The sequence below is a fragment of the Myxine glutinosa genome, chromosome 3 (assembly GCF_964187855.1).
Source record: "Myxine glutinosa chromosome 3, kmMyxGlut1.1, whole genome shotgun sequence".
Classification (NCBI taxonomy): Eukaryota; Metazoa; Chordata; class Myxini; order Myxiniformes; family Myxinidae; genus Myxine; species Myxine glutinosa.
The window spans coordinates 60193995-60220479 of NC_136263.1; the positions used below are offsets into that span (position 1 = coordinate 60193995).

General features: G+C 44.1%; 1 protein-coding gene across 1 annotated transcript in view; it reads right to left on the bottom strand.

Annotated features, from left to right (window-relative positions):
- LOC137423499 (glutamate receptor ionotropic, kainate 2) overlaps positions 1-26485 on the bottom strand; it is a 469702-nt gene that overhangs the window by 170086 nt on the left and 273131 nt on the right. The window contains exon 8 of the mRNA XM_078773570.1: positions 5908-6051. Within this exon, the coding sequence (XP_078629696.1) occupies positions 5908-6051 (144 nt within the window). The remainder of the gene's footprint in view (positions 1-5907; positions 6052-26485) is intronic.

Consider the following 26485-nt stretch of genomic DNA (forward strand, 5'->3'; position numbering starts at 1 on the left):
AGCAGCAAATGAGGAATGTTTTCATCAATGGAGATCTCGCGAGATCTTGGAGACGGCGGCAGGGATTTTCGAAGCTCCACACGGTCTCCACGTTTTTCGAAGTTAAGTCTGTTCACAATTGTATTTTGTCGAAACTGTATTTATCTTTCGGTGTGTGAAGTTATTGTGTGCAACTTAGGTTGTTTCTCGGTGTTTATCTTTCATAAATTGATCGTCTGTTTGCCGTGTCGTGTCTTGAGGCCTTGTACAGTGTGCACTGTACAACCTTGAGGCTTTGTTTTTCTCTCAGTGGTCCGTCGTTTGTGATCCAATAACTTTCGTTCTCTGTATTCCCAGTCTTTTCACCCATAGCCTACTTCCTTGTGTAAATCTCAACTCAAAAAAAAAAAACAAAAAAAAAAAAACATTTCTTTCTCTGTTCTCATTCGTTTATTCATTCTTATTCGTTCGTTCGTTCTTCGACCACGTGTTTCTCCCCCATTTCCCCAGATAGTTTTCACTCATTAACCTTCAATGTTTACACTTTCCCCTCAAGTTATGTATTCCGTCATATTTTATAACACCTTTTTCTTCTTCTTCTTTAAAAGGCTGCTTTCGACTTGCTCACCAAATCAATTCATCCCAAAAAAAAAATCCATCTCCTATAGTGCCTTTTTTCTACATTCCCTAAACTCTCCTGCACTCCATCCTCCATCCAGCGTCCTTAAACGTATTTTTAACTCGAAGGTCACAAGAAACTCATTTTGCAATAAATGTTCGTTTCCCATAAATCGTACACTTTCAAAAATCCAATGTCACCCCTCCCCTCCAAATCTTCCCCATAACCCCTCCCCTCCAAATCTTCCCCATCACCCCTCCCCTCCAAATCTTCCCCATCACCCATCCCTTTCAAATCTCCCCCCTTGCCCCCTCCCTCCTAAACTACCCCCTCACCCCTCCCCGCCAAGACGCCCCCTCGCCCCTCCCCTCCTAGACTCCTGCCTCACCCCTCCCCTCCAAATCTCCCCCATATCCCATCCCTTTCAAATCCCTCGCCTTGTCCCTTCCCTCCCAAACTCCCCCCTCACCCCTCCCCTTCAAATCTCCCCACCCTCATTGCTTCTCAATTTCCCCCCTCTCACTCCCCCTCCTCAAAGCGTCCTCCCCGCTTCTTCCCCCTTCAAACTCTCACCTCCATCTCCCCCAACCTTCTGCCTCGCTCTTCCCCCTCCTCAAATAACACCTCATTGTGGCTCACCCAATCACCATCAAACCTTTTGTCCGCCCCATCCTTCCCTTTCTCCGAGCTATTCTGAAATCTCTGACACACCTTCAACAGCTCTCCCTACCTCTTCCACCTCTTCCACATCTTACCCTACCCCTCCTCCCCCCTGTTCTGTATCTGATGCTCCCCCTTCCTCTTCATTAACGGTATGGACCTCAAACATCCGGGGCCTTCGTTCAAACTTAACTGATCTCTCCATACAGGTTGCTTCTGTCAAACCAGACGTGATCTGCTTAACAGAAACTTTCCTCCTTTATGATGTCTCTGATTCCATAGTATCTCTCCCGGGCTACTCCCTCCTCCGGTATGATAGACCTGAGCCTCGTCCTGGAGGCGGGGTTGCTATCTTTATCAAAAACTCTCTTCCTCACTCGCCCTGCACTGCACTCTCTCCACCTCACCCCCAGGAATACCTCTGGCTACGGCTTCCCCTTCGCTCCCACCTCTTGTTCATATGTGTGTTGTACCGTCCACCAAACAGTGATGACTCCATCTACATCTCGCTGTCTGATGATATGGACCAACTTCTATCTACTCATCCCAACTCTCTCTTCCTCATATGTGGTGATTTCAACTGTCATCATGCCAGTTGGCTGGGTGTGGGTACCTCTCTCACCAGCCATGGCTCCTCAGCAAAGGACTTCTGCGACTCACTGGGACTGACACAATCTGTCAATTTCCCGACCCGGATCTCAGTCAACGGAACATCTTCTCTTCTGGACTTGGTTATGACTAACTTCCCTGAAAATGTCTGCTGCTCTTCTTCTGCTCCGATCGGATCATCTGATCATGTCCTTGTTAAAGTGGACATCTCTCTGACCATCCTCAGGGAGCCTGCTCAGCGTCGACGAGTCTGGCATTTCACTCAGGCCAACTGGCACGGTCTTCAAGCAGCCATCAATCATCTGGACTGGTCTCCCATCTCTACCACCTCTGACATCAACTCATCCTGGGAATTCTTCCAAAGTAAATTGCTCTCTCTCATGCACAGATTTATCCCATCTCGTCTTCAGTTGTCATACCCTTCCTCCCGTCCATGGTACACGGAATCTTGTGGTGAGGCTGTTGCCCAGAAACAACTTGCCTTCGTCTCCTGGAAAGCAAATCCAACGGAAGGAAATCTCATTTCCTTTCACAAAGCCCGAAACAAGTGTGTGTCCACCCTCAGGAGAGCCAGGAAACAATATCTCTCCGTTCTCAAGACCGAACTCTCTTATCTGTCTCCCTCTTCCAAATCCTGGTGGCGTCTGGTCAAATCCGTTTCTGGTGTTTGTTCCCCCTCCATCCCCTCCCTTACCTCAAACGGCTACACAGCTGACTCCGCACGTGAAAAAGCTGAATGCCTCAACTCTGTGTTTGCCTCTAAATCTTGTGTCCCAAACCCATCCCTCTCTGTACCCACCATACCCAGTCGTACCCTGCTGCTCCTGGACTCCGTGTCCTTTCCTCCTGACAAGGTGGAAAAGTTTCTGTCAACCCTCGACTCTGATTCTGCAACTGGACCCGACGGCATCAGCCCACGGGTCCTAAAATCCTGCTCTGCTGCTCTATCTCACCCTCTCTCTGTTCTCTTCACCCTCTCTTTTGCTCAAGGTCAACTGCCATCTGCTTGGAAATCAGCCAACATCACCGCTTTGCACAAAAAAGGTGCAAAAACAGATCCTAGCAACTACAGACCAATCAGCCTTCTCCCAATTATCAGCAAAGTCATGGAATCCATCATTGCTTCTGATATGAAATCTTTCCTCTTCTCCAATGGCTTGATCTCTGATCATCAATTTGGTTTCAGACCAGGTCACTCTACTCTGGACATGCTGCTTCTGCTGTCTCAACAATGGATGGAGGTCCTCAATGCCAAACAGGAAATTAGAGCTGTCTCCCTCGACATATCACGTGCCTTCGACACGGTCTGGCACCCCGCTCTGCTCACCAAACTCTCCTCCTTTGGTATCCATGGAAATCTCCACGCATGGCTGGTGGACTTCCTCTCTAGTCGTCGTCAACGTGTGGCCCTGAATGGGTTTCTCTCATCTCCTCTTCCTGTTCAGGCTGGAGTTCCCCAAGGCAGTGTTCTGGGCCCCGTGCTTTTTCTGGTCTTCATCAATGATCTCTCTGACTCTCTCGAAAATCCTCTCTATCTCTTTGCTGATGACTCCACTCTCTGCCGCTCCATTCCTCTTCCCTCAGATCGGCAGTCTGCTGCCTCCTCACTCTCTGAAGACCTGGACAAAATCACAGACTGGTCAAACAAGTGGAACATGTCTTTCAATCCTGACAAATCTCACACTCTTACTATGTCTCTCCGAAAAGATCGACTGGACAACCCTCCCATCTACTTTCTCAACAATCCTCTCCAAGAAGTTCTGTCGCTCAAGATTTTGGGTCTCACTATCTGCCATGATCTTTCTTGGGAAAACCACATTTCCAAGCTGGCCTCCAAAGCCAGTCGCCGACTGGGCATCCTCCGTCGTGCGAAGTCCTTCCTCGGCACACCTGAGCTCCTCACCACATACAAGGCTTTCATCCGCAGCTCAATGGAATACTGTTCTCCCCTATGGGCCGGTGCTCCTGCCTCACACCTAGCTCGGCTTCACGCTGTTGAAACCAAAGCTTTCAGAATTATTGGAATCTCCCGCGATGAAGCTATCTCTGAGGGCCTTTCACTCACTCACCGCAGGCAGGTAGGTGGTCTTTCTGTCTTCTACCGACTCCTCTCCGGCCTTGCACCCCCAGCTCTCTCTGTGCTCTGTCCCCCAAATATTCCTACAGGTCGCACAAGATCTGCCAGCAACCCTCTGATGGTTAAACTGCCGAAATCTCGGCTCTCCGCTCACCTTCACTCTTTCATTCCTCTTTTCTCCCGCCTCTGGAACAAACTACCTCACTCCCTTCAATCCCACTCCTCCCTCCAGGTCTTTAAAACAGCTGTTCACCACCATCTCTTATCTTCCCCCATCCAAAACCTTGATCTTTTCTACCCCCGCTAATTCACCCCAGATCCACCTTGTTTGAAATTCCAACTTCTTTCCTGGAAGTCCTGGCAGTGTCCATATGTTTTATACCTCTCCCACCGCCCCCTTGCCATGCCCCCCCCCCCCCAAAGCCCTCGCCCTCTCTCAGATCTCTCGATGTCTCCATGTCTCTCGGTCCCTGCTCTCAAATGTTGTGTTTGTGTCCTTCCCCCTCTCTCCCCATCTTGTCTACCGCTCCCTATGTTATATGTTTTATGTGTCGGTTTGTCTTTCTGTGTGATTAATGTTCGCTCTTTCACGAGCCTCGATCTTGTATACAAAAAAAAAAAAAAAAAAAAAAAAAAAAAAAAAAAAAAAAAAAAAAAAAAAAAAAAAAAGTTGGAAAATGGGCTTGAATGGTGTATTACAAAATATGGCGGTTATGTAGTAGCCTAAAAATTTGAAATGTTTGGAGTAAAAACATCATTTTAATTTTGCTTTCTTGCACCATTTATAGTTTGTTTCTATCACCTGTTCATCAAAAGTCCAAAGTTGCACAAGGAATTTATGGACACCCTGGATTCCCTCATTAACCACATTCCTATCCTACATCTACCTAATTACCTTAGCGTACAACACACGTCCAAATCGATAATTCGATACATTTCACATTGTATACTAAGGGGACAATTTATCTATAAGGTGTGCACAGAAGCAGGCGAGGGATAAATTGAGGAAATAAAAATTGAGACAAGTCAGGAGACGACGATGGTTCACGAGCGAGCGGTATTCAATGACAAAGGACGGACTATAACCGAAATAGGCCCGGACAGGCCAGGCCCGGAAATGTCAAAACGAAGGTCACTGACCTTGAAATGAGATATAAAATAATGTATAATCAGTTATGAGGTTAGTTAGCTAAACAGTACCAAAAATTCGGTTTGATTCCGACAACTTTGAAAATTTGACCTTTGTGACCTTCAAAGGTCAAAGGTCGAAGATTTTGAAATTTGTTGGAAACCTTGTATTTCATGATGTATATGATAATATAAGATCATGTACGACATTTCACCCTATCAGGAAGCGAACAATGTAATAAAACCATCAAAAATCGACTTTTCTAAATTTCGTGACCTTGTGACCTTGACCTTGGGGCGAAAATAAAAAATCAAGCTCCGTGGGGCTAAACACATGACATTGGCCTAACCAAATACCGAAACTCCTGTCAGATTCCACCAACTCCCTCAGAGAAGATGTAGCTTGAACTCGATTACCCCCTAAAAGGACATCTTTTTCGGGCGTGGCTCCGCCCACAATGGGCGCAATACGCCCACTCTGGGCAGGACACAACTAGGTCATGATATCAACCTCCCACCCAAGTTTCATCAAGATCGGTTGACATCATCGGGTAGTTATGCTGCGGACAGACAGACAGACACACACACAGACAGACAGACAGACAGACACACACCCATGACGAATATAGTGGTCACTCTGTTTGATAACTCGTGAACCAATAACTCGTGAACCAATAGGGACAAGGGGGTGGAAAAGGACACCTGTGTGGTGTGGAGTCTCAAAAATACTTTAGCGTACAAAATAATTATATGTCCTCCATCAACATCCGATAAACTACATATAACTCCTCAAAGCAGTCGTGCACAACAGGTAGTTTGTAATTAATTGACGTACCTCCTTAATTAGTTCCATGTAGCGTTCACCAAAGCGCCAAGGTTTGTGACGATGGCACTGCAGGGAACTGACAGTCATCTGTGTTGACTTCTGTGATGCCACAGACACCACGTGGACCGCATCATACATGAGAGCTGCATCCGTCTGTCCGATGGGCACACAACATGATGAGGATGGTGTTGAGTCACTCAAATCTCAATTTACTACAGGAAAGTCGTATACCATGCATGCCCAGCACATCTCAAAACATGTAATGGTGGAATGACAATCTCACAACCCATAAAATGCTGGTGACATTATCATTACTAGGGCATGCCCGTACTATATATATATCTAAAATTATATCCCCCCCCTCTATTTACATGAAATGGTTTGGTCCATGTGCGAAATGGTTTGGTCCAAAGCGAACGGCTTGCGAGTACGGTGACAATCCCCCCCCTCTATTTACATGAAATGGTTTGGTCCAAAGCGAACGGCTTGCGAGTACGGTGACAATCCCCCCCCTCTATTTACATGAAATGGTTTGGTCCAAAGCGAACGGCTTGCGGAGTTTGGTAAAGAAATCGCCATAGCTCGGTAACTACTTGTCCGATTAATATGAAACCTTGAAAAGGCACATCCTCGGGTCCCCAGCAATATACCTGGCAAGTTGCAAGTATATCGGACCCGTGGTTGTCGAGAAACAGCGGTCACAGACAAACACACAGACACACACACAGACACACAGACACACAGAGATTACTGGAATTATAGATAGATACAAGGCAGGTGCTAAATTTGTCATACAAGTTGATGTTATGTATATTTTAAAAAAAGAAGAAAACTTGGCAAAATAATGAGAAAGTTTGCCAGCCACATTTGCAGATGGGACAGCCGGCTTAACGCCCTGTCCGAAGGATGGCGTGCAATGCCCTTTGCTAGCACCGTGCCAAATAGGCTTTTTGGTCCAATTGGAAACCGAGACTCCTTTGAGATGAGTATATGATATGCCACAGCTGAACTACTTTTCAGTTCTGCAAATTATTTTTGTTTCTAATTTAAATACATTACCGGACCCGGAGGCATAATGGTTATGGTGTGCCCTCTGAGTCTCGGAGGTCAGTGCTTCAAAACCTGGCCGAGTCATAACAAAGACTTTAAAATTGGTACATGCTGCTTCCTTGCATTTAAAGAGTATAGAGCTCGGGCAAACAACCACAGGTTGACAACCATTGTGCAGGCATTGATGGGCCTCATGGCCTCCACCTGCTTTGAAGTTGGATATTGGACACTCCATATTGTTTCTACGGAAAAACATGGAAATTTTCCTTCCACTGGCCATTCAATTCAATCAAATTCAATACAATATTTATAGACAGGGACTTGTTCGATACTCTCGTCATGTATGATCAAAGGGTCATGGTTACCTGCTAAGCGTCGAAAATATAAAATCAGTTCCTTTGTCTTGTTGACATTAAGAACTAAATAACGACGTCACACCAGTCTACAAACTTCTGAACTTCGTTCACATATTCATGGTCATCATTGAGTAAGACCCCACTAATTACTGTATCATCAGCATATTTGATAATACTACATGTAGGACTTGAACTGCAGCAGTCACCTGTATACAAGGAAACCAAAATGGGGGAGACAACACAACCTTGGGTCCACCTAGACTCGAACTTTGTCACGTGATAGCATGCTTTATACTTTACCCATTGTGATCTGTCTGTAAGAAAGTTGTTAATTAATCTTGAAAGTGAACTCATATTAACTAAAGATGGCGCACTAGACAGCGGTCTGTCAACTTATTCACTGCCCAATCCCATGTGAAGACAAAATAATGCAAGGATAATGAGGATAATATTAATCAGGCCAAAAATGCTGTTTCAGAGATAATCAGCTTCATCTTATATAATTAGAGCGAGGCTCAAAGCGCCCCTCCCTTTATATCAGGAATTGTTTCTCTGGATGCAGCTTTAACATGGTCCATGTGTTTTATACCTCTCCCACCCCTCCCCCTTCCCATGCCTCCTCCCCTCAGGCCCTCTCCCTCCCACAGATCTTCCGATGTCCCTGTTCTCTGCTGTTGTACTTGTGTGCTTCCCTCTCTCTTCCAATCTCGTCTCCTGCTCCCTTTATTGTATGTTTTGTGTGTCCGTTTTTTGTGTGATTAATGTTAGCTCTTACATGAGTCTCGATCTTGTACACAAAAAAAACCAAAAAAAACATGGGGACTGAAAATACGTTTCTCAGCTTCTAATGGACGAAATCGGCTGAAAATTTCAGAAGTAAATGCTTTGTACATCGAGGTAATATGTTCCAGATTTCAGCAACGTCTGTTTCCACATTCTTGAGTTTTATTTTAAAAACCTTCGGAATCACGTTGGTGTCTGTCCGTCCGTCTGTCCGCCCAAAATGTGTTGGCGCTCATATCTCAAGGACTATACATTGAAACAAGCTGAAACTTGGAATATACTCGTACATCGGCCAATACGTCTAGTTAATGGCTTTCGAAACAAATTACATCTAAGTGCTATAGTTTTTGCTTTAAAATTAAATATAGATAAATATATATATATACACATAAATAAATATATAAAAATCTAGACACTTTATAACTCTTCAAAATGTTATTACCCAAATGTAATGTGCTGGCATAATGGCCTAATGGATAAGTGCATCAGACTCCCAAGGTAGGGAGTGTCGGTTCAAGTCCCATCTGGGTTGAATAATTTTTTCTTCTTACTTTTTGAAGTCTTTTATTTCGTCTTGAATAATCAAAGAATCAAAGGGAGGCCAAACCTCCCCTCCCTTTGTATGTGATCGTTTCTCTGTATGCAACTTTAACATGGGGATTGAAAATTCGTTTGTCGGCTTCTACTGATATATTTATATACTGTGTGTGTATCAAATTATAATTCTAAGTTCTCCAGCCTAATGAGCGCACGCTGTGACGTCACCGTCACGTACTTGCGCTTTGCCTGCCAAGCTCCGGAAGAGCCATCCGACAGTGCGAAATTTAGATCTTAGTTCAGGTACTGTCATAAGTGCATACAAAACTCACCTTGTTGGGGCTTCATCAGGGGCTTCATCAGGGCAACGCAGTGAGACCTGTATACACTTATGCCTCTGAAAACCTTTTGGTTATATACCAGTCATTATGCGACTTCATACCATGAGTGGTGAACCCCCATTAAGGTATCCCATCCAGCTATGCTGTACCTTAATGGGAGCGATAAGAACCGGCTCAAAATCGTCTCAAAATCGTTTTAACTGTCGCTTTGGTCATTTTAGAATGAAGGGAAAACTTATAGGGATGGCATGACGATTTTGAATATGAAAGCACCGAAGATGTCTTTGACACTTGTATGGCTGGAAGCACCAACATGGCGACCATATGATTTCTTTTCCAAATATAAATTGTGGGTGAGGTCAGGCGAACTGTGCAACCAATGGGTGGAACAAAATGTTACAGACAGACGGACGGACACCCGGACAAGCATAATGTCACGACAGCCTATTCCTTGCCAAGAAACAATATTGCAAATCACATGATGTTGAATTTATGTTTGAGAGATGATTTTTAAAGGCATAGAAAGTTTTTTGGGTTTTTTCAACCTCACTCTCGGAAGAGACAAATAACATGAGGGTGGCAGGTCAACAGATTGACAAATTCTTCGATGGGAACAGGTGGAGACAGATACACCATAGAATGTTCAGGTGAGTGGTGGGCAGGGAAAGCGGCAGGGGGCGGAGTGGTCAGCGAATGTAGATCTGTTTATGAGAGTCACCATGAGGTGGCAATAGGTATCAGCCTTGAAGGTGAATTCTTGAGTGTTTAGTTTTAAAACGTGGTTTCTATTCTCTATTAACCCTCGAATGTAGCTAAAGCATGAAACACAATCGAAAATTTGCCTCGGGCTGTCAGCAGATTGGCTGCAGAGTCTCTCGGGGAATTTTGACTCAAACAGCTTCAGTATTTCTCGGTTGGTCAAAGGAATCAAACAATGTCTGCCTTTCCCGATTTTGTTGCAAAGTAAAGCCCAACCTCCTTGTAAGACATCACGCACTACAAGCTAATGTCATGTCCCAATGTATCTTTTCTCTTCAAATTAGGCAATGCACAGCAGCCTTAAAAGGCCTCGAAAGGTCATGTCGGAACATGCCAGAAGATGCACGAGCACTGGGAAACTCAATAATATTATAAGAGCTGCGCTTCCAAATATAACGAGGGTATCAGAAAAGTCGATGCAATCAAGTTGTTGATCTTTCCTCGAGTGGAAGAAAAAAAAAATCAACTCCCTTGTAGTCACACTCATAGTATTACTATAAAGCACCATATAAGTGTCCATTTGAATTGAGAAACAACACCCAAAAGAGCAGTGAACAAAGATTGTATTTGGTGTGGTGCCACGGAAAATGTGGCATGGCAAGAGAATGCCAAAACTTGCAGATCATTCTTTCCAGTTATCCTTCGCTTTTCCACTTCTAGCGTTTGTCAAGTATTGCTGTGTCCCCTCTGTTCACTTGTCATGCAGTCCATATGTCTCCACTTCGTATGTTGCCTGTTTGTTGGTTCTTTGCCTGATTCCTCACTCCTTGTCTACCAGTTGCCGTTGCCATCTGCTCACTTGGTGATGCGTCGGTTGATCACTAGTCTCTCATCAGCTATTCCATGAGCCCAACTCTGATCAGATCATGAACCATGCTCAATACAGAGTGTCGGTGCTGCCTATGGCAGTTTCTCTGGCTAGGGTTAAATCCTGGACGGGTCGCCACTCTGACAAAGGAAGTCAGGGCAGGAATTTGGAATTTGTTCAGGGTGTTGGCGATAGCTCGACCACTCTGATTGAAGGACACCGTGGAATCTTTAATGTCCACCAACTAATGCCGGCAGATTGGACGCCCAGTTTAACGTCCATCTGAACGATGGCACACACAGAATTTCTGAGGGATGGCACACACATTGATGAATCACAAATGCCTATGAAGCACTGGGATGACAGTTTATAGCCAGGGCTGAGCTTTGAATCCAGGCTAGATAGCTTAGCGGCGAGTACATGTACCTGTAGGCCAACCTGCCAGACTCCCCTCCCCCCCCCCCCCCAAAGAGAACATTACAAAATAGAAATTAATGGGAATTTTGAGTTTGTTCTAAATTGTAAGTGAAGTTTACCAACGATCATTTGTCTCGATTTGCTCAACTAAGACTATTAGCACATTTTCTCAGCAGTGCAGCTGGTGGTCAACGGCCTCCAGAATTGGATATAAATGTGTGCAGCGTCGCCCAGCTGGGGACAGATTGTAAACCAAAATCTTATAACGAGTCAAGAAATGTGACTTCAGCTTTGGCTTTCAGAAAACATGGACTTAGGGCTCTGCATCTCTTGTTCATCTGATCCTTTCAAATTTCAATTGAAGGTTCAGCAATCGAATGGCACGGATCTGCTGCAGTTGGTTCATAGCAGGAGGATCATACCAGGAATTTTCCTCAGCCAACCCCACAAAAGGTGAATGGTTGCGGCCGCTAGTTGAGTCGGTGGATACACTGACACGTAACTGATGGAAGTTTTGAGGACGAGGGATAGATTTGCGAGGACAGCATTTGTAGTGCAATATGTTCAATCACTCATTTAACTCCAAATTAGCCAAAAGTCCACTCTAATCCCCTAAGAGGTCAGAAATTTCAAAAGTCGACTTAAAACAGCTGTTCAATCTGCCCCATACAATCACATATCGAGAGTGTAATATCGTAATACAACTAGAGCAATACGACTGTGTCACCAATATGCCTCTGCATAGTCCCACAATGGGTAGATGCCCTCGTTCACTGTCCTAAAAATAAACAAGTTTGATTTAAATCCCATCAGCTGTTTTCAAATATCCCATTTTCACCAGCCATGACAGGTTTCACATCGATCGGTGACACGGTTTCAGAGAAGGGATTTTTTTTTAATATCGGCTTTCAAGCTAATATGGCTGCCTTACCACGTGCCATATGACCTTAAAAATGTACACTTTGCATATGTTTGGGTAGGGGATCACATTTGTGAAGTTTCAAGTTGATCGGATAAGGTTCGTTTTTCTATCCAAGATGGCTGCTAAACCACGTGACATATGACATCATTTTAAAACTATATGCAACAGTGGTGTTAGATGATATTTGTAAAAATTTTCATCGATAGGGTAAGCGGTTTCAGAGATATAATTATTTAATATTTTCCTTCAATCCAAGATGGCTGCCACACCATGTGACCAATGATGTTTTCGTGATCATCTTTTAATTGCCATGCCCTAGTCAATTACACACAAAGTTTCGAGTCAATCGATTTGGTGGTTTGGGTGAAGAATTTTTTAAGGTTTTAGGTTAAATCCAATATGGCTGCAAACCATGTGATCTATGATGTCATAACTTTAATATTTCAGTACAATTGGTCATAGATCATGTGCATGCAATTTCAGATTTTTAGGATAAGGAATTCAATTAAAACATTTTTGGCTGGTATACTACTTGACCTATGATGCCATTATCAGGCTTTTGTTCCACATTGGGAGTACTTGACAATGTGCCAAGTTTCAAATTTTTCCATTCAGCGGTTTCCGAGAAATAATTTTATTATTATTTGCGTTTAATCCATGATGGCTGCCATACCACATGGCCTATGACATCACAATCAGTCATAAAAACATGCTGCATGGGTGTTATTCGTACCCTGAAAGTTTTGTCTCAATTGGACAAGTGGTTGCTGAGAAAAACGAGGTATAGCCCGTACGGACGGACGTACATACGGACAACCCGAAAACATAATGCCTCCGGCCACCTTCGGGGGTGGAGGCATAAAAATACGCAATTTTGTGGCTATCTGTTTGTTACTTGGAAAAAAAAAATCTTTTTTTTTACAAGTATGTTGATCACTCCGGTTTGTGTGTGTTTTTGTGTTTTTCTGTCAGTTCACTTATACTTGCCTACAGGTCACAATTTTAAACCGATCTTCACGATACTTCACCAAATGGTAGAGTTTGTGGTCCGACAAAATCCTATTTTTTTTGAGGTCAAAAGGTCTAAAGGTCAACATAGGCCAAAGGTCAACCACTTTTTTCAAATGCTAAAACCCTCAATTTTCATCCGATTGACTTGAAATTTGAATAGGATTTATATATCGGCTAAATTAATTCAACCACCAACTATTTTTGAGATCAGCGTAGGCCAAATGGTCAACATATACCAAAGGACAACTACTTTTTCTAATTTCTAAAATCCTCAATTTTCATCCGATTGACTTGAAATTGTAATGGGATTTACATATCAGCTAACTCAATTCAAACAACTATTTTTGAGGTCAACATAGGTTACAAGGCCAACATAGGCCAAGGGTCAACCACTTTATTCAAATTTCTAAAATCCTCAATTTTCGTCCATTTGACTTGAAATTTGAATAGGATTTTCATATCAGCTAACTGAATTCAACCACCAACTATTTTTTTGATCAACATAGACCACAAGGTCAACATAGACCAAAGGTCAACCACTTTTTCAAATTTCTAAAATCCTCAATTTTCATCCGATTGACTTGAAATTTGAAAAGGATTTTCAAATCAGCTTGGTGAAACCAACCACCAACTATTTTTGAGGTCAACATAGGCCAAAAAGTCAACATAGGCCAAATTTCTAAAATTGTCAATTTTAAATCAATTAACTTAAACTTTGAAGACCATTTGCATATCAGGTCACTGAATTCAACCACGAATTATTTTTGAGGTTAAAAAGATGCTCTACTGAGTGCCATTCTACTTTATTCTGTTTTGCCAAGTGTCGCTCTGAGTGATTTTTCATCTGTCTGTCTGTCTGCCTGTCTGCGGCCGATGCATTGGGTCGTTCGTTACTTATCCAACTCAATCAAACCTGCCGAGGGACTAAGGGTCATAAGACAAAGGTTGTAGCTATTTTCCCCCCTCCCATCTCAAACTCTCTCAGAGGGTTCCTAATGTGGGGCTGAGGAAAATTATCCATGTAAATGTGCACCTTGTAAACCCCGATCCTGATGTTGGAAGGAGAGGGTATTATAAGTCACGCTTCAGGGCCCTTAATAGTATCACGAGTAAGAGGCCTTCACCTTATTTTAACACTTGCTTGGTCTATGTTGCTTTGGACTCAACTGCAAATAATTCCCATATTCATTACCGTTTTCTACCTTGGAAAAACGCCATATCAAGATGTATATGTAACAGCTTGAGTGTCGTTACACCTGATGGTGACGTTTTTCCAAAGTCGCTTCTCATAACAAAAGTAACTAGAATGGCACTCGGGAGAGAGAGAGAGAGAGAGGTTGGAAGTGTGACAATAAGAGCATACTGTATCTGCACCAGGCAACAAGAGAGCATAATGTATCTACACCAGGCTGAATAGTTTCCGTTTTATATTCACTGATAGTTGGATCTGGATTCGGCCCTGAACCAAAATCTAATCGGCTTGTTCTTGTCACTTATCCAATCCACCAAGTTTTGTCATGTCATCCTCAACTTTTTGAAATATCATGCTACATACATATTGTTGTTGGCACGATCACTCAATGCTGAATAATCACTTGAAAAAATTCTCGTATCTGGTTCCGCATCTTCACCAAATTTGAATAGATTCATCTTTATCACACACCCAACCGGTCCACCAAGTTTCGTCCAAATCCACCAACAACCTTTTTGAGATGTGCTATTCAATTTTGGCCCTATATCACAAAGGTGAGAATTACCTAAAATTAAAGTATCCAGATCCAGATCCAGATCTTCACCAAAATCTAAACAAATCGTCATTGTCACACATCCAACCCATCCACAAAATTTCGGCCGAATCTGCCCACAACTTTTTTAGATATCATGCTCAAAGGCAGACAGACAGGAATGAAAACATAACCTCCGTCCACGTTTGGTGGCAGCAGTAACTAGACAGTTCATAAACACAATAACCCATGCAGCCTTCAAATCAAATATATACTCCAATTTTAAGAAAATGATGATTTGAAGATCGTTTTAAAAATCCAGAGTTTAGCGCAATGGAAGCAGTCTTGTACTGCACGCTTCTACACGGTAATAAGGTGACGTTGAGTACGTTTCCTGTTTCCTATTTGGAATGATTTTCAATTTTGTTTGACTGCCAGGAAGGACTGCAGGATACTAATCATATTTCATAGATGGGCACTTTATCTAGTAATAACCAAAAGACATAAAATGTCATTGTCCCCGTGGTTTTGGAAATGTTGCTGTATGGGGTTAAAGGCCGTCAGTAGGTCAGATTACAAATTAGTCAGTAGGTCAGATTTAGTTAGATTACAAAACAAAATCTTCTGCATATGTATTGTTACGTTTGTAGGGGGTAGGCAGTGATTACCTTAGTTCAGGTAGAATTGCATAGGTAGTGTGCTCCGACTGTCGTGAAGCAGAAGAAACCCCATGTAATAAGTCGGAAATTTGTGTAGACCGTATGTCGTGGAAGAGTGTGTCTTCGTTCCCATCACGAGGGGTGGGGTAAGTTAATTAGCGATGGATTATGGGTAATTAATCCCCTGTATGTAATGGCCTCTGTTATTTTTTCCTCTGTTGCCGATGACACCAGCAGCACACACATATAGTAAGAAATCGGCCATTAACCACACTAAATAAAAACCAACTGGAAACAGGACATTGAGCACTACCGCGGATAACATCGACCTGGTGAACAGACAGGCACAAAAGGTCCGTGAAGCCACGCCCCGAAGTGCAGTGTTTGGTCTAGGATTTGATTGACGCAAGGGCTGGTAAGATGGAACTCGCTGATAGGAGTGGACACGGAGACGTCGTGGGATGACGTCAGAGCCTCGCGTACAAAACAATTAAAACGGCGGACATTTTGTCTCTCAGGTTCTAGATCTGGTGGTGTACGGTCGTGTCCCGATATCGCCCTTCTTCTTTGTTTCTCGAGTCCTGGCTTTTGACAACGAATGGTCGAGTCTCTGAACTTCCTCGCATTGTCTGGCTGTAGTGTTGATGTTGGTGAACAGCATTGTAAGGATACGCGCTGCTGGAAGAGCGTGCTGCATGCTAAGGCCTACTGCGCGCCAAAGAGCGCGTATTCATGCGCAAGGACGTAGAGTCCTCAGATGATCTTTGACGATTCCTGACAGGGTTCAAGAGCAACTCGGAGCTAAGCCGCACAATAAATAGCACACCTTTATTTTCGTTGTTTTATATTTCCCTTTGTCCGTATTCGAGTCTGTGAGTGTGGGATGTCCCGTTTAGAAATAATAGTTTTTACCATGCATTATTTTGTGACCGGTATTTTCTTTAATAATGCCGGTATTTTTGTACATTTTAATTCCGTGCCGATTGAGTTGATTATTGCAGGGCCGAAGACGTCGGGTGGACTCATGCAGGTAAGCGATCACAGCTTCTCCCCCACTTGCTCCCCGTGCATATAACGAAGGTCCGCCATTGAATTGAATGCCTGGGAGTTAAAGCTCATTTGGTCATCCGTGTATGGTGAGCTACATGATAGCAGGCACACGACAGTATATTCTCATGTATTGTCTTTGTTGGCAGTTTGAACAAAATCGGTCCATGCATGTCGAGAAATGGTTGGGGACACATTTAAGTAACAAAATGGTCGCCAGTCGGCCATCTTGGATCTGATCTCGAAAAAAAGACGTGCTTATGTAGTTCATCATTTATTTTCTGTGTGCCAAGTTTGAACAAGATCGGTAATTGCATGTCCGAGATATGGTTGTGGACAGAGGGACGAACGAACGAGACGCAATCCATAAGCCCCCGTTTCGGAGTAAGTCCAACGGGAGCTAATAATAATTGGCAATAACAAGCATAACTAGATGGTGTTCATAGAATACTTACCTGCGCAGCCAAGTTGTGTTTTTAATAATTATTTTTTTTTTTTTTTTTTTTTTTGTATACAAGATCGAGGCTCGTGAAAGAGCGAACATTAATCACACAGAAAGACAAACAGACACACAAAACAAATAACATCGGGAGCGGTAGACAAGATGGGGAGAGAGGGGGAAGGACACAAACACAACATTTGAGAGCAGGGACCGAGAGACATGGAGACATCGAGAGAACTGTGGGAGGGAGAGGGCTTTGGGGGGGAGGCATGGGAAGGGAGGGGGGGTGGGAGAGGTATAAAACATATGGACACTGCCAAGACTTCCAGGAAAGAAGTTGGAATTTCAAACAAGGTGGATCTGGGGTGAATTAGTGGGGGTAGAAAAGATCAAGGTTTTGGATGGGGGAAGATAAGAGATGGTGGTGAACAGCTGTTTTGAAGACCTGGAGGGAGGAGTGTGATTGAAGTGAGTGTGGGAGTTTGTTCCAGAGGCGGGAGAAAAGAGGAATGAAAGAGTGAAGGTGAGCAGAGAGCCGAGATTTCGGCAGTTTAACCATCAGAGGGTGGCTGGCAGATCTTGTGCGACCTGTAGGAATATTTGGGGGACAGAGCACAGAGAGAGCTGGGGGAGCAAGGCCGGAGAGGAGTCGGTAGAAGACAGAAAGACCACCTACCTGCCTGCGGTGAGTGAGTGAAAGGCCCTCAGAGATAGCTTCATCGTGGGAGATTCCAATGATTCTGAAAGCTTTGGATTCAACAGCGTGAAGCCGAGCCAGGTGTGAGGCAGGAGCACCAGCCCATAGGGGAGAACAGTATTCCATTGAGCTGCGGATGAAAGCCTTGTATGTGGTGAGGAGCTCAGGTGTGCCTAGGAAGGACTTCGCACGACGGAGGATGCCCAGTCGGCGACTGGCTTTGGAGGCCAGCTTGGAAATGTGGTTTTCCCAAGAAAGATCATGGCAGATGGTGAGACCCAAAAGCTTGAGCGACAGAACTTCTTGGAGAGGATTGTTGAGAAAGTAGATGGGAGGGTTGTCCAGTCGATCTTTTCGGAGAGACATAGTAAGAGTGTGAGATTTGTCAGGATTGAAAGACATGTTCCACATGTTTGACCAGTCTGTGATTTTGTCCAGGTCTTCAGAGAGTGAGGAGGCTGCAGACTGCCGATCTGAGGGAAGAGGAATGGAGCGGCAGAGAGTGGAGTCATCAGCAAAGAGATACAGAGGATTTTCCAGAGAGTCGGAGAGATCATTGATAAAGACCAGAAAAAGCACAGGGCCCAGCACACTGCCTTGGGGAACTCCAGCCTGAACGGGAAGGGGAGATGAGAGAAATCCATTCAGGGCCACACGTTGACTACGACCAGAGAGGAAGTCCGCAAGCCATGCATGGAGATTTCCATGGATACCATAGGAGGAGAGTTTGGTGAGCAGAGCTGGGTGCCAGACCGTATCGAAGGCACGTGATATGTCCAGGGAAGACAGCTCTGATTTCCTGTTTGGCATTGAGGACCTCCATCCATTGTTGAGACAGCAGAAGCAGCATGTCCAGAGTAGAGTGACCTGGTCTGAAACCAAATTGATGATCAGAGATCAAGCCATTGGAGAAGAGGAAAGATTTCATATCCGAAGCAATGATGGATTCCATGACTTTGCTGATAATTGGGAGCAGGCTGATTGGTCTGTAGTTGCAAGGATCTGTTTTTGCACCTTTTTTGTGTAAAGCGGTAATGTTTGCTGATTTCCAGGATGCTGGCAGATGACCTTGAGCAAAGGATAGGGTGAAAAGAACAGAGAGAGGGTGAGATAGAGCGGCAGAGCAGGATTTTAGGACCCGTGGGCTGATGCCATCTGGTCCAGTTGCAGAATCAGAGTCGAGGTTTGACAAAAACTCCTCCACCTTGTCAGGAGAGAAGGTCACAGAGTCCAGGAGCAGTTTGGTTCGACTGGGAAAGGTGGGAACAGAGAGAGATGGGTTTGGGACTAAGGATTTTGAGGCAAACACAGAGTTGAGGCATTCGGCTTTGTCACGTGCGATGTCAACTGTGTGGCCATTTGAGGTAAGGGAGGGGATGGAGGGGGAACAAACACCAGAAACGGATTTGACCAGACGCCACCAGGATTTGGAGGAAGGAGACAGGTTTGAGAGTTCATTCTTGAGTGAGGAGAGATAGTGCTTCCTGGCACTCCTGAGGGTAGACACACTTGTTCCGAGCTTGGTGGAAGGAACTGAGATTTCCTTCAGTTGGATTAGCCTTCCAAGAGGCAAAGGCAAGTTGTTTCAGGGCAACTGCCTCACCACAAGATTCAGTGTACCATGGACGGGAGGAAGGGTAAGACAACTGAAGGCGAGATGGGATAAATCTGTGCATGAGAGAGATCAGTTTGCTTTGGAAGAATTCCCAGGAAGAATTGATGTCAGAGGCAGTGGAGATGGGAGACCAATCCAGACGATTGATGGCTGCTTGAAGACCATCCCAGTCGGCCTGAGTGAAATGCCAGACTCGTCGACGCTGAAGAGGCTCTCTGAGAATGGCCAGAGAGATGTCCACTTTGACAAGCACATGATCAGAAGAACCGATTGGAGCAGAAGAAGAGCAGCAGACATTAGCAGGGAAGTTAGTCATAACCAAGTCTAGAAGAGAAGATACTCCATTGGCTGAGATCCGGGTCGGGAAATTGACAGATTGTGTCAATCCCAGTGAGTCACAGAAGTCCTTTGCTGAGGTGCCATGACTGGTGAGAGAGGAACCCACACCCAACCAGGTGGCATGATGACAATTGAAGTCACCACATATGAGGAAGAGAGAGTTGGGATGAGTGGATAGAAGTTGGTCCATGTTGTCAGACAGTGAAATGTCGATGGAGTCATCACTGTTTGGGGGACGGTACAGAACACATATGAACAACAGGTGGGAGCGGAGAGGAAGCCATAGCCAGAGGTACTCCTGGGGGTGAGGAGGAGAGAGGGCAGTGCAAGGAGAGTGAGGAAGAGAGTTTTTGATAAAGATAGCCACCCCACCACCAGGCCGAGGCTCAGGTCTATCATACCGGAGGAGGGAGTAACCAGGAAGAGATATTAAGGAATCAGAGACATCTTGAAGGAGGAAAGTCTCTGTTAAGCAGATCAAGTCTGGATTGTCAGAAGCAACCTGTATGGAGAGATCAGTCAGGTTTGAGCGAAGGCCCCGGATGTTTGAGGTCCATACCGTTAATGAAGAGAGAGGGGGAGCATCGGGTACAGGACAGGGGAGGGGAGGAGTAGGGTAAGATGAAGGATGAGAGGGGGAGGTAGGGAGAGCAGTTGTTAGTGTGTCAGCGATTGCAGAAGAGTTCCAAGAAAGGGAAGGATGAGGAGGATGAAAGGTTTGAAGGTGAAGGGATGAGGCACAGAGAGGGGTTGTTTGAGGGGGGGGGCAGAAGAAAGAAGAAGGTTGGGGGGGGGGTGGAGGTATGCGATAGAAGGGAGACGAAGTGGGGAGGAGGCAGCTTTGAGGAGGAGGGGGGAGGAGGGAGAATTGGAGAGGAATGGTATGGGGGGAGATTTGAATGGGAGGGGTTGGGGGGGAGTTTTGAAGGGGAAGGGCAAGGGGGGAGTTCAGGAGTGGAAGGGCAAGGGGGGAGTTCAGGAGTGGAGGGGTAGGGGGGGAGTTTAAGAGTGGCGGGGCAAGGGGGGAGTTTAGGAGGGGAAGGGCAAGGGGGGAGTTCAGGAGTGGAAGGGCAAGGGGGGAGTTCAGGAGTGGAGGGGTAGGGGGGGAGTTTAAGAGTGGCGGGGCAAGGGGGGAGTTTAGGAGTGTAGGTGCAAGGGGAGGGATTTGGATGGGAGGGGCTAGAGGGGAGTTTAGAAAGTGGATGATTAATGAAAGACGAACATTGAAAACAAATTGGGTTTGTTGTGATTTTCAAGTTAGCAATCCGGTTCAGAATGATGGAGGAGGGATGGAATGAATGTGAATTTAGACCATGTAGTGAGGGAGACGTATAAGATATTGAATTTCTTTTTTTTGAGGTCGAATGAGTTGGAGAGGAAATTGAGAAAAGCCTTTTAAATAGGAAGAAAAACAGCGTGTTGTAAAATACCACTGAGTAAAACACTGAAGGGGAAAGGTTATACATATTTAAATAATATTTAAACAGAACCGTGAACAATCTTATGTGCACAAAAATACCAACGGGGGGAGAGCCGAGAGGGACCACCACGAGTCACGTGAAGGGCAAATGGTGGATGGCAAGGAGTTGAACATTTGAACATTTTTGTTGCAAGCCAACTCTTCTGTTTTTGAACATTTTTTTTCTTTGATCCAATATGGCTGCCAGACCACCTGAGTAATGACATCATAAATTTATATTCTCTAATATAATTGATGCATAGATCACGCTCAATACATTTCAAACTGATCAGACTAAGCGTTGTCCCTGTCAAATTATGACGTCATATTTATGGCACCAATGACGTCATCCTTAACAACACCTATTCCCCATATGGAGTTCTTTACAATGAGCCATGTTTCAATTTTTTCCATGCAGCGGTTTTGGAGACATAGAGGTGCAACATTTTTCGGTTTTTCCAAGATGGCGCCTGTACCACATGACCTATGACGCCATGATTATCATTAAAATATTCTACATGAGGAGGCGTTCCTATGGTGAAAATTTCGTGCCCATCAGACCAACAGTTGCTGGGGAAAAAAATTTCACAATGATCGGATAAGTGTTGTACTTGTCGAATTATGGCGTCATAACGAAGGCACCATTGACATCATCATTAACATAACTTATTCCCCAAAGGGAGTAGTTGACAATGAGCCATGTTTCAATATTTTCCATGGAGTGGTTTTGGAGATATAGAGGTGTAACCTTTTTCGATTTTTTTCAAGATGGCATCTGTACCACGTGACCTATGACGTTATAATTATCATTTTAAAAACCAACAGGAGCCGCACATATTCTGAAAATGTTGTTTCCATCGGTCTAACAGTTGCAGAGGAATTTTTGTTTTATTCATACTGATCAGATCAAGCGTTGTACTTGTCGAATTATGACGTCATAATTAAGGCACCGATGACATCACCATCAAGATACCTTATTCCCCATGGTGATTACTTGACAATAAGGCATGTTTCGATTTTTTCCATTGAGTGGTTTGGTAGATATAGAAGTGTAATGTTTTTCCAAGATGGCGCCCGTACAACGTGAACTATGATGTCATAATTATGAATAAAAAAATTATACAGGCTGAGGCGCTTCTATCGTAAAATTTCGTGTCAATCGGACCAACGGTTGCCGATAAAATGAATTTTTAAAATGCAGACACGTACGGCACACGTTCATACCTGAATGCTTAACCGCGCTTTTCGCTTCGCGAGCGCAGGGTAAAAACACGACCATCCTCTTTCTAGGCAGAGAAAAGTAACCTAACTTAAGCCTTATCCTTAGGATAGAGTGGTTAGTAAGTTGTTTCACCCCAAATTCTGCTTTAAACGAGTACATACCTTTGATAATCTCACAGCCTCTTCTAAATCCCTCTGCTTACTTTACAAGCCCTTCGTTTGTTTACGATTTTGAGGAACAGACATTTCTTGGAGGCCCCATTTATGAAGCACATTGTGCTTTGAATGTCAGACTAAGGAACACGCACGCAGAAAGCAAAAAAAACATTATTTCTTATGTATTGTTTGCTTCAAGTTTGCCATTTAAAACAGACTGTTACAACACTCCTTTAGACCATAAACCACAATTTCATTTTATGCGCACCCTTCAAGATGCAAGAATCTGCCTCGCAGCGATTTCCTTGTTATATGAATTTTGTACCAGGGATTCAATAAGACATGACAAGGATTGTTTGGTCCATCAGGCCGATGTGACATTCGCACTCCATTCTTTTGCGAGTGCTATCTTTAATAAATGTGGACTTTTAGTCCAGCATCAAAGTAATCGTGCTGGACCAAAGATGCACTCTTATAAAAGATAAGACGAAATTTTCAGGATATACATGATTATAGACAGGACAGCCGGCTTTAAGTTCCATCTGAAAACAGGTGAGACGCGCTGAGATGCAGCACCCCCCTTCTGTCTCAATATCACCACATCATTTTAATCAGAGCAGAATTCCGCTTTGGTTCAAACACGGGATGATCAAAACGACAATGGTCTTTTGCTCTTCAGAGTTCAATGAAAATGCATGGTGCGTACAATTACAAATGCTCTAAACTCTCATGATACCTAATTTATTATTAGGCTTCAAAAAGTCAGTGTGGCTATGGAAGCCGATTTTTCTTGAATGGGATTCTATTAATATTTACAACAATCGGGTTATTTAGACTTTTGTAAACATCAAGAAGATTGTTATTTAAAAGCTGGAGCAAACGATTAACCCGGGTGTGCAATACGGCAATGATGGGCCAAAGGGCCTCCCCATGTCCTTGTTTAAGGTCATACAGGATGGTGTGACCACACGTTACACTCGGTGTAGACTAAATCACTGAAGACTCTTCGTGTATTAATTTCCATTCTGCATGCGGAAACTAAATATTCAGATGCAATAGGTTTGATTCCCAACAAAGCATTGACCTTCGGAATGCAGGCGCAGTCCAGTCAAAGCTGTAAATCTCCCAGTCCAGGGGGAGCTCATGGTATATAATGCTCGATCGCCCAAAGCACCGTTATTTCACGTTATTACATCAATTTGATTTAACATTCAAAGTTTTTATTGTGACGGCGACCTTTCACATATGAAAATAATGCGGTACAGCAAATTTCACGACAGTTGGCCCAAGGGTTTGGGAACATATAAGGAGCAAACAAACAGACTCATTCTTATACATAAACAAGTTGGGTCACACAATCACGATCAAGTTATTTACACTTTAATAAATCATCAAGAAGTTTGATGTTTAAACCTGTAGCATAAAATAATTAATAATTATTAATTGTTTAAACCTGTAGCCCCTTCTCTCCCTCTTACCCCTCCTCCTTCTCTCCCTCACCCTCTTGCACTCACTTCCCATTTCACCCCTCTGTCTCCCTCTGCCCCACCCCTCTTTCTCTTCACCCAATCTCTTAGTATTCCCATTGGAGAAGTGACGGGTGGTATTTGCTAGTGCGGAATATAAATACTTAAATGCAATTGGTTTGATTCCCGACAAATAATGTCGGGTGTTATGGAAGTGTCAGCACGTCGCTCGACTGGCTCAGATATTCCACTGAAGTACAGTCGAGCAGAAAATAGGCCCTTGACCCTGCTCGGAGCGTCAAAAACTGGTGGACCGGCATGACCACTTTCATAGTGGCTTGTCATGATGTAGACCAGAAACCTGGCCTGGGTCTGGAAACCTGTAACAATACGATCTTATTCTTTAATGGCCACAATTATTCCCACGTTCTTGTGGGGTTAGCCGGGAGCTTGGCACAATCTTTCACAAACTGTCTGGCTAGGCCTGACATTCGACAAAGGTTGGGGCAGGAATTTGGAATTTAGCCATGGGATTTTTAACATCCACCAACTAATGCTGGCAGGCATGACGCCCAGTTTAAGGTCCATCCAAAGGACAGCACACACATTGATTGATGTCTTGCCCTGCCTGGGAAAAACCGGGATGACGGTTTATAGCTGGTTCAGGATTTTAACCCAGTCTAGACAGTTTAGAGGTGAGTGTGCGCACCTCTAGGCCATCCTGCCAGACCAACAGGCCGGTAAAAGTGATACATATCCTCCAAAGCAGATATTGGTTTTAAGGATTCTCAGTTATCATTGATTTGTGAATTTTATTTTCAATGATCTTCTTCTCCAGAACTGCCGAAATTATAGATATGAAACAGATAAACCAGAAAGAGCTATAAGAGATTGCAGACCCTCGCGAGGAGTTTTGTGTGGTGCATTTTGTGTGGCAAATATATGAAAGGATTTAGTAAATAAAAGGTCGTTGATTACAAATGAAAGGTTTAAATGGTCTAAAGTATCTTTAGGATCTAAAGGTCTGAAATAGCTAAAGTATCTTTAGGTCTAAAGTATCTAAAGGGTTGAAAGGGTCTAAACTATCTATAGGATCTTTAAAATTCTAAGGGTTCTATAGGGTGTAATTTAGGGTCAGAATTGTCCAAAGGGAACTAAAGGGTCTTAAAACGTTTAAAAGGGTCTAAAGATATAAAAGCGTTTTAAGTGTCTAAATGTTATTTAAAGGTCGACAATGTCTAATGGGTATTAAAATGTCTGAAAGGTCTGAATGTCCAAAGGTTTGAAAAGGGTCTAAATTCTAAAGGATAGAAAGGGGACTAAAGAGTCCAAGAAGGGGGATAAGGGTCTATATCATCTAATAAGGGGCCTAAAGGGTAGAAAGGGGTCTAAAGAGTCCAATAAGAGGGCTAAAGCATCCAAAAAGGGCTCTGAAGGGTCTAAAGGATAGAAAGGGGACAAAAGGGTAGAAAGGGGTCAAAAGAGAATGTCCTTTCTGGGCACTTCTGAGCTCCTCACCACATACAAAGTTTTCATCCGCAGCTCAATGGAATACTGCTCTCCCCTCTGGACTGGTTGTCCTGCCTCAAACCTAGCTCAGCATCACGCGGTTCAAACCAAAGCATTCAGAATCATTGGAATCTCCCGCGATGAATCTGATTCTGAGGGCCTTTCTCTCTCTCAACCGCAGGCAGGTTGGTGGTCTTTCTGTCTTCTACCGACTCCTCTCCGGCCTTTCTCCCCCTGCACTGTCTGTGCTCTGTCCCCCAAATATTCCTGCAGGACACACAAGATCTGCCAGCAACCCTCTTATGGTTAAACTGCCAAAATCAAAACTCTCTGCTCACCTTCACTCTTTCATTCCTATTTTCTCCCACCTCTGTAACAAATCTACCTACTCCTCTCCGGCTTTGCTCCCCCAGCTCTCTCTCTCTGGGCTCTGTCCCCCAAATATTCCTACAGGTCGCACAAGATCTGCCTGCAACCTTCTTATGGTTAAACTGCCAAAATCAAGACTCACTGCTCACCTTCACTCCTTCATTCCTCTTTTCTCCCACCTCTGGAACAAACTCCCTCACTCTCTTCAATCCCACTCCACCCTCCAGGTCTTTAAAACAGCTGTTCACCACCATCTCTTATCTTCCCCAATCCAAAACCTTGATCTTTTCTACCCCCGCTAATTTCACCCCAAATCCACTTTTTTGACATACCAAATTCTTTCCTGGAAGTCCTTGGTGTCCTTGCGTTTTATACCTATCCTGCCTCCCCCAAAGCCCTCTCCCTCCCACACATCTCCCGATGTCCCTGCTCTCAAATGTTGTGTTTGTGTGCTTCCTCCCCTTCTCTCCCCATCTTGTCTACCGCTCCCCTTTTTATATACTTTGTTTGCTTGGTTGTTTGATTTGTTTGTTTGATAAATGTTAGCTCTTTCACGAGCCTCGATTCTGTATACAAAAAAAACAAACAAAAAAAACTCCCACACTCTCTTCGATACCTCTCCTCCCTCCAGGTCTCTAAAACAGCTGTTCACCACAATCTCTTATTTTCCCCCATCCAAAACCTTGAGCTTTTCTACCCCTGTTAAAATACCCCAAATCCGCCTCTTTCAATCCCCAACTTCTTTCCTGAAATTTCTAGTCGTAAAATTCCTAGTAGAGTTGATTTACTTCATACGGTGTATCCTTCCCTCCTTCCCCAGCCCTCCCCCTTCCACAGATCTACTGACGTCCCTGTTCTCTACTGTTGTTGTGCTTGTGAGCTTCCCCCTCTCTCTCTCTC